Source organism: Medicago sativa, chromosome 2, assembly GCF_051527215.1.
Source record: "Medicago sativa cultivar Bolivia chromosome 2, Bolivia_mono, whole genome shotgun sequence".
Classification (NCBI taxonomy): Eukaryota; Viridiplantae; Streptophyta; class Magnoliopsida; order Fabales; family Fabaceae; genus Medicago; species Medicago sativa.
In genome coordinates, this window is record NC_140750.1 from 31280834 (window position 1) to 31290454 (window position 9621).

At 31.7% G+C, this 9621-nt stretch overlaps 1 protein-coding gene across 1 annotated transcript; it reads left to right on the top strand.

Moving 5' to 3' along the window:
• Positions 1-313: 313 nt before the first annotated feature.
• On the top strand, positions 314-2188 carry LOC146946221 (uncharacterized). Its single transcript, XM_085748174.1, has 8 exons — positions 314-334; positions 441-705; positions 825-921; positions 1045-1145; positions 1237-1321; positions 1630-1759; positions 1841-2013; positions 2092-2188. Exons 1-8 carry the CDS (start codon positions 314-316, stop codon positions 2186-2188), a joined length of 969 nt encoding a protein of 322 aa, XP_085604300.1.
• The last annotated feature ends 7433 nt before the right edge of the window (positions 2189-9621 follow it).

Consider the following 9621-nt stretch of genomic DNA (forward strand, 5'->3'; position numbering starts at 1 on the left):
ATTTCCTAATTTTGTTCCACTATTTTGTGCTTAACGTGATAAGTAATACTCTTTATTGCTCAACCATCATATCCTACTCACACGTATTGCACCTTTTTCTATAAATACATCATAACCTATTAGCCAGACCTTCTCAATCTAAGCAAGCATTCTCTTTCTTGGAAAGGAAAAAACCGGCCAATGATGTCTGCCAAATACACTCCAATCTCAACTATTTCTGGAGGAAGAAAGAACCTCAAAATGTGTGTGCGAGTTGCTCACATTTGGTTGATTCGAGAGAAGAAGGTCCCCCACCAGCATCATTTTCATGAACATGTTACTGGTCGATGAAAAGGTTTTTACATGTTTGCACTCTTGGCTTTAAAATTAAACTAATGTCATCGTTGTTTTTTAGTTATGTAATTTAACCAGCTGTTTACTGATGTTGTTGTCGTCAATAGGGTGGACGTATTCACGCTACAGCTAGAAATGATTTGGTGGCAAGGTTCAGGTCCATGGTTGAAGAAAGGGGTAAATATCAGCTTGAAAATGCAATTGTAGGTTTTAATGAAGGTCCTTATAATGTAACTTCACACAAACATAATCTTAGTATGATGCATAATTCAACTTTTACCAAAGTACACTCCCCTGCTATCCCTATGAACGTTTTTGAGTTCAAGCCATTCAATGAAATTCTCTCTTCAACTGTCGAGGAAGTGTCTACGGGTAAGACTTCAAAGACTTCAATTCCGAATGTGCGTTGTACATTATTACTACCTATAAGCATTCCTTTAGGAATTTCATACATTTGTTATTTGATTTTGCTTTTGTATACGTAATTTCAGATGTTATTGGTCATGTAATTGAAAGAGGTGATATAAGGGAAACTGAAAAGGATGGAAGGAAAAGCAAGGTTATTGATCTCACTTTAGAGGATCTTGAGTAAGCTTTGTCTGTTTCTTTGTATCTGGTTCATGTAATATAATTTTAATATACCTTATGTTCCTGAATTGATATTTTGGTAATATTTTATTACAAAAACAACCACTTGCATTGCTCTCTTAGGGGTGAACATGCTGACAAAATTGTGACCTTTTTTGGCAACCATGACAACCACACACCTACTATATTGATATTGCAGTTATACAAGACACGCATGTATTTAGGTATGTCATGTTTTAAGTTTGTGCTTTCTGCTGATATCAAGAATGAAATGTGAAATTATGTTCACTTGCTGTTGAATTTTTGAAAAATTAGGTGTTATGGGAGTTGCTAATGCCTTTAATGGGACTAAGCTGATATTTAATGGCGATTTGGCTGAAGTCGCTGCGTACATGACAGGGTAACCATTTACATTTTTATATGTTATAGAGTAAAGGCAAGTTTTTTTGGTCGTAATTAAGTTGTTTGGAGGTCCTCCCATCGTTTATGGGTAGCTTATTTGGCATACGACCCTAAAGATATCCACTAACAATAGTTTTCAGATGGCATGTTAGAATTTGTAATAAGTAAGAAAGTTTGAGAAGATGTGCACACAGAAAAGGGCTGCACAATATTAATAGTAACACTGTCAAATATTATTGTTGTCGTCCCTTACCTTGCTACTTGAGTCTCGCTACTCTTCTATTGAAATTGGTGCACTTTTCTTAGAATGAAAAATGCATCAATACAGTTAACCCGAAGTGTCAGCCAGATTTCAACGAACAGCTCCACGTCTTTATCAGATGACTTGCTCAACACCAACCGAATGACAATTGAAAGCATGATTGAGTCAACTGAGGTGGCTATCTGTTTAATGAAATTTTTAGATGTATTTTTGGACTCATCTTTGTAATTTTTGTTCAATATTTTTATGCAAAAGGCTGCGAAATATTTACAGATCTGTCAAGGTTTGGTGTTTGCCACTATATGTGAGATCGAAACTGGGGTTGATTGGTACTTTCGATCATGCACCCAGTGTGCTTCATTGGCCACCGTTGACAACGGTGTGCTCTGTTGTCGCAAGTGTAAAACTTGCAAGGGTGCAGTCCCAAGGTACACAAATTTTATCCGAATATAATTTTTGTTTTTATCATGCGTGGAATTGTATTGATATAGTTGATTATTTGATAGGTTCAAGCTGCATGTCATCATGATGGACGACACAGGGTCCACTACTTTTGTTCTTTTTGATCGCCAGGTGACCCAGTTTATTGGGCGTAAAGATTAAAAACAATTATTGGTTGTTAACACATTTATTCAATCACATATCGGAATATATTATCATAAATAATTTTTGCTAGTGCTAAAAATCATTCTTCCTTGTAGGGCTTATGTGCACTCTCTTTGGTCTTGCACTCCAAGGAGTTTTTGGACCCTTATTCAAACGAATACAATCACATTTGAATTGGACACACTGTGCAATCCGAGGAAGAACACACTTAATTTTGTTCGTACATTCAGCATGATTATAACAATCATCATATGCTGTAATAGAAAATGAGAATATAATCATGTTACTACTTAACATGGATAAAATATTTGTAAGCAATTTAATCATAAAGATCGAATTATTATATGAAATTAGAACACACTTACTTGGAAACTATCGGATTCGCCGAGATTTGAGACAAGAGTCTTCCTTTGCCTTTCACATGCTCCAAACTTAGGGTTTTCGATGGGGCAAACCACTAATGAGCAGAATAGTCATAGTGATGGCAAAGGGGACCTAGCCTCTCTATTTATAACCGTGCAACCCTAGGCACCACCCATCATGGGCCTAGTGTTTGGGCCTACACTATGTTTCTACACAAATCAGATCAAGTGCCCAAAAGCCCAATATTTATTGATCACTTTTATTAGGGCCTAAGCATCATCAAATGGATCACAACATCAGTCCGTTTTTATTAAAACCAAAACCAACAATTGATTGTAGCCCACAAAATATTAGAAGAAATTCTAACATTCTCCCACTTGGGCAAAATCAATTGTGTATTTCAAAAATAAAATAAAAAATAAAAATTTTAAAAATAATTTTTAAAAACGACTCTCGGATTGATAACAAACTTCCTAACGTGGCCACTACATGATCCCATGATGCAACACTTAATAAAGACTCTGTCCAACTAAGAACTGAATGATATCGAATCATGGCGGTAGTTATATCCTTAATTGATACAACACCTTCCATGGTTACAAATATCACCAATTCTGTCGACTAGTCATCTGTGTAGAGTGTAGCAAGAAATGATATGTCAACGTGATCATCGACCATACTATCATTTTCATTGTCGGTCCTCAATTTCTCTCAATGCCTTAAAGCCAAAGAAATTATGTGATTTCTCTCAAATGCCTTAAAGCCAGAGAAATTATGTGATTTCTCTCAAATGCCCTAAAGCCAAAGAAATTATGTGATCTCTCTCAAATGCCTTAAAGCCAGAGAAATTATGTGGTCCACGGAAAACCACATTGCCTCAGCTCCAAAATAGTGTCAATCACCGGCATAGTGATCCCAACGACACTGAGCTCTAATTTTCACACATAATACATCAGCTCCAAAATAATGTTAACAGCCGGCATAAAGATCCTGTCAACATTGAGCTCAAATTTTTTACATGTAATGCTTCAGCTCCAAAATAGTGTCGATCACCGGCATAGTGATCCCTTCAACACTGAGCTATAATTTTTCACATTTGATATTTGATATATTCAAGAATTCATCTCATCAACAATAATTAAATTGAATGAAAATTCACATCAATATATCAAAGAAAATAAGTGAAAGAAAAATTCATCATCAAAAAAATTAATAATATAAAATTCAAACTCCCACTAACCAAATGCATCAAAAGAATTCACAGTATTCATGTTATTCAAAACGACTCTTGAAAACAATGAACCTAAGTTATTTGGTTAAAAGAACAATTAATGTCAAGGTTAGGAAGCCAATGAATGTAATAAACAATTCATTACCATAAATTATAGGAGTTGGGAGCCACTAATTTCATTTTCGACAATTTCAAAAGGTTCAGAAATGCTAGTTGTAACCTTTTGGTTTTAGCAAATTTGCTTCTAATGCAATCTACACAAGTACCTGGATCATCAAACATTAAGAAAGGTAGAAGATTTACTTTGATTAATTTCTCAACCCTTTCCCCAATAAATATGATCCAAGTGCTTATGTCATGAAGTAAAGGATGTCTTCCTCAACATTAGACCTTATAGCAACAAAAGTTTTGACAACGAAAGACGAAACAATGTTATGTGAAGTCAAAGACAACTTATATAAACCATCAACAAAAGATCCAGGGAGTCATGAACTATCTACTAGAGACCATTTATATAGATGAACAAAGGATGAAGTAAGGTTATGTGAGTTTAATCTCAAACTTAGTTTTCTACCTCCAAGAGTAAAACTAAAACAAAGTTGCTCCAACAAAGAAACACAAACAAGATTCATCCTAAATGAAGGTAAGGGAAAAATATTTTTCAAAACAAGTTCAAAACTAGAATGTTAAATCATGGTGACAACTCCCACTGACTTCACAATTACTCCTAGATCATATTAATTTGAAATTAAGTTGACATCTCCCACTGACTTCACAGTTACTCCTAAATTACAACATTGTCATATTTTCATGTCCAATAACTTTCATTAGACACATGGACACCAATATGGTCAGGTACTTTAATTTGTGAGTCATCTCCCACTTACCAAAAGATTCTTACAGTTCATGCATGTTCTCCTAGAGACAACTCATAACTTACTTCCATTTGTTAAAATTTGACTTGTTTAACATCTCGATGGAAGTAGAACAATTATTTACAGAGAAACGCATTGTTTATACAAAACATGAATTCATTAAAATATGTCATGAGACAAGATTCAGCTCAAAATAAATAAGCTATTATAACGAGGCCAATATAATTGTACAATCACCTTTGGGCAGAATGCACAAACTAAGGTCGAAACCCAAGCCAAAACCTCAAATGAGTTAATAATGAGGATACATTGAACTTGGGAAATTGTCACCTTTGGGCAGACAAATTCTTTGGTTCAACATATACTCCAATAACTCCATCTTATATAAGTTAATCAATGAGCATGCATAATAAAAGCATAACAATTATCCATTGAGGAAATATATGAGACAAAATTTGAATGCATCAAAATATATCAGTTGACAAGATATAGCTCAAAATAAACAAGCTATCACAATGAGGCCAATATAATTGTACAATCACCTTTGGGCAGAATGCACAAACTAAGGTTATAACCCTAGTCAAAACCTCAGGTAAGTTAATCAATGAGCATGTTTTGAATTCAGAAATTTGTCACCTTTGGGCAGGCAAATTCCTTAGTTCAAAACATTCTCCAATAACTTATCCCAAATATTATTTTTTTTTAATTGTAAAATGCAATAACCACCTTTGGGCAGGAAACTACATGTTACAATTAAAAACATTCCTCAAACTACAAAAGGAAATTTCATCAATCAATCAATAGAGGCGGTCCCACTTTGGTGGTAACGACCTATATCAACGCAAGAAATTCTTTTTGCATAGGAATCAACAACTCTTGTCAAAATAGGACACAGAAAAAATATGCATTATTTAAATACATCTAATCTGGTCAATATCGTTTCAATTTGCATTCATCATACATTTTGTTTCATACAACGCGGTAGAATAGTACTTTAAAGCACATAAAAGAAAATCTAACATATAATTATGTGCTACCTTTTGGAAGAGTAACTATTACCGCTAAAGTCATAATCTCACTAACATGTAGTAATTATTTATTTATGCAGCGGAAATACACGAGACTTCAATTTCAATACAATTGAGGGTAAAAGACAAAATAGTCACAAAAATATATTTAAGAAAAGACTAATATTCTCAATGTAAGTCTCCATAATAAACAAAAGAGTATTCATCAACAAAGGATATTTGTTTCTCATTTATAGATAATTGACATGTAAGATTCTCCCACTTGATAGAGAATGACAGTTGGATTATCAATCCAAGACTTTTAAAATATTTCAACAAATATTCAACTATATTCTCTATCACACAATGGTCATGTCAATTAATATTACACCAATATGTCCATCCCATAAATAATAATGGAACACGTGTAATCAAATTCAATTAAATCATGACTAACCTCGAAAAGTGTAATCAATTCTCCTTGTATGTAGAGTCATTAAGCTTCGATGACTCAAAGAAAGTTCTGCACAATTTGGCATATTGTCATCTCAATTGGTTCATAATTCAACAACAACCAATGAAGCAAAATATAGTTTATAATAATAGATCAATACAATACAAGGATAATGGTTTTCAATTGCCTTCAGTATTGCTCAAGAATTATCTTTTATGATATTCCACAAGAGCATACAAATAAGAACAAGGCAATATAGAATTTATACAATAACTATAAATTCATATACAAAAATATTTGGTGTTATTGACAAAATTGAGTCTAAAGTAATCTCACAATTACAACACTTTGATAGAATAATTCACTTCTATAAAAGAGATTTTCACATAATTTTAGACTCACATCCTTGAAAATATATGAGTTCAACTTTTATAAGATTCTCATATTTAATTAACACCAAATATTTACACATTTCACAAAACAAAATTTGATCCATAAAATATTAATCATGGTGTTTCCTTCCGGATTTGAGATAAAATAAAATAAAGCTTGATGGAATATTCATATGGTAATCATGCCAATGTTTATACACATAAATGCACATACCCAATGAATCACAACATGTAAAATTTGTTTCAAAAGACTGCAAACCTTTTGGCAACAGAAACAAATGTAAAATCAATTTCCAATGACAAAAAACAACATCAAAAGAGTAGCATACATAATTTTAATTTGAACATGACTACTCAAAATTGTCTCTGGATTCACACATACAATTGTAATTCAATCATGACTAACATTTTTTTTTAAAGCAAATTCAATCTATAGATAAGCCAAATCTCAAATTCACAAAAATAATAGAGTAGAAACGATAGCCATATATACAAGAAACTATCCATAAACTCAATAGAAGGAGTCACACGAAATTGGATCAATTTGCCAATTTCACAAGTATTAATACATGTATGTCACATAAAAAAGAAATCATAATTAAGCAGACAATTATTAGGCTCAAACAATCTTTCATATAGATTGAGGAAATTTAATAAAAATCCAACGAAGAAAACAATCAAAATTCTTGTTCAAGTAACTTTATTTTGATTGAAATTTGTTTGCCTAATAATCAATAGGAAATATTTAATTTCATTGTCAGCCATATGATTTTGAAAATTGAAACAATTTCAATAATTCAAATTGAATATTAAAAGAGAAAAAAAAAATCTTTTAATTCAAAGCTTCAAAATGTAAGCTTAAAATAAGAACAAATCTCTGAAACAAAATTGAACCCTTTAATTAATATGCAAATTCACCATGAAGTACAGACCATATATATAAATATACAAGTCCGAAACATACCAAGGTGAAAAGAATATCAAATTCCAAGATATGGCAACGATATTAAAGAAAATGAGCCAAAGTAAACAGATTTAATTCTAAATATTTAGAAATAAATCACTCAAAAATTAATCGATATCCATATCCACGTTAAGAACTTGAATTCAATTGCATGATGAAAAACATATATGTTCCAGTCCATATTAATATAAAATCAAAACACGAAAGTGAAAATCAATATCACTTAGTGGTTCACATAAATCGCATAAAACTTAATTCGTGTAAAAGCATAAAAGCTCCAAGGTAGTTAAAATTGCAAATAAGTAAACCTCAAATTTATTACACACGCATAAGCTATTTATTAGATCCAAAATTATTTGCCATTTAATCATGATATGAAAGAAAATTAGTGTCACACCAATTCAATTAATTTGTCCCAAAAGAACCACACTCCATGACGTATGACACATTTGGATGGAAAAGGTGTAAGGAAAATATACCTTTCAAAATTAAGAATTTAACAATTCACATAAGATAGTATAGTACCAATTAGTAAACTACAATCTAGATTCATTCATGCAGAATTGAACATGAATATGAGTGACATTTTATTTACTGCATATATGCAAAAGAATTTTCCCCCAAAAAATAAAATTAAAAACAATTTGAAACCATCTCGGTTCAGGATTCACGAAGCCATAAGGATGTATATAAAATATATACCAACCGGAAAAAATGGAAAGGCACTTAAGGTCACAAGAGGGAAACGCCATATATATCACCCAGAAAAAGAACCGGAAAAAATGGAAAGGCACTTAAGGTCACAAGAGGGAAACGCCATATATATCACCCAGAAAAAGAATTGAAAGAATCAATAGATAATTGAAACCGTTTTCAAAAATACAAACTAGAAACCGAAACAATATGAAGATGTATATGTCGTAATTGATGGATAATACATAAAAGCCAAATAAAAACAATTACAAACCGAGGAAAACAATTACGGCACAAAAACCCTTATTTCCTCGATGTCAAATCAAACTGGCTTTGTTAATTCACAATTGAAATTAGGGTTCTAAATCATATAATAGAGGCTCTGATACCACATGTAAGCAATTTAATCATAAAGATCGAATTATTATATGAAATTAGAACACACTTACTTGGAAACTATCGGATTCGCCGAGATTTGAGACAAGAGTCTTCCTTTGCCTTTCAGATGCTCCAAACTTAGGGTTTTCGATGGGGCAAACCACTAATGAGCAGAATAGTCATAGTGATGGCAAAGGGACCTAGCCTCTCTATTTATAACCGTGCAACCCTAGGCACCACCCATCATGGGCCTAGTGTTTGGGCCTACACTATGTTTCTACACAAATCAGATCAAGTGCCCAAAAGCCCAATATTTATTGATCACTTTTATTAGGGCCTAAGCATCATCAAATGGATCACAACATCAGTCCGTTTTTATTAAAACCAAAACCAACAATTGATTGTAGCCCACAAAATATTAGAAGAAATTCTAACAATATTATGTTAGTAGTAAAGAATAAAATTTTAAATGAATGAAAAATGGTTTACCGTGAACGTTTGTTGTAATAAGTAATAGAGAAATAAAGTGGATCATAACATAAAAGAACTTCATAAGTTTGACCATATTTCCCCACTTTGAATGTAGAAATTAAGAAAGGATCCGACCATTTAAATACTTTTTAGCATACTTATTAAAATGTCTCTTAATTATATTGAAGTGTTGTGTGTGTCTCTTTAACACACTTAATAAGGAGGTCTTCACATAAAAAAATCAAGTCAAAGAAATAATTTTCATATTTTAACCTTTTGTGATAAAAAAGGGAAGTCACAAAAGAGTAATAACTTTAACACACTTAGTATGGAGGTCACATAAAAAAATCAAGTATAAGAAATATTTTTTTATATTTTAACCTTTTGTGATAAAAAAAGGGAAGTCACAAAAGAGTAATAATAATAATAATAATAATAATAATAATAATAATAATAATAATAATAATAATAATAATAATAATAATAATAATAATAATAATAATAATAATAATAATAATAATAATAATAATAATAATAATAATAATAATAATAATAATAATAATAATAATAATAATAATATAGGTTGACCATGTGGTACCCTC

What these genes read in the sequence shown, in the direction of transcription:
- LOC146946221 (XM_085748174.1), top strand. Translation starts at nt 314, where the DNA reads ATGTTACTGGTCGATGAAAAG. An exon ending in CAAGACACGCATGTATTTAG is followed by an intron (nt 1,146 to 1,236) that starts GTATGTCATGTT and finishes TTGAAAAATTAG; the next exon opens with GTGTTATGGGAGTTGCTAAT. An exon ending in GCATGATTGAGTCAACTGAG is followed by an intron (nt 1,760 to 1,840) that starts GTGGCTATCTGT and finishes TTTATGCAAAAG; the next exon opens with GCTGCGAAATATTTACAGAT.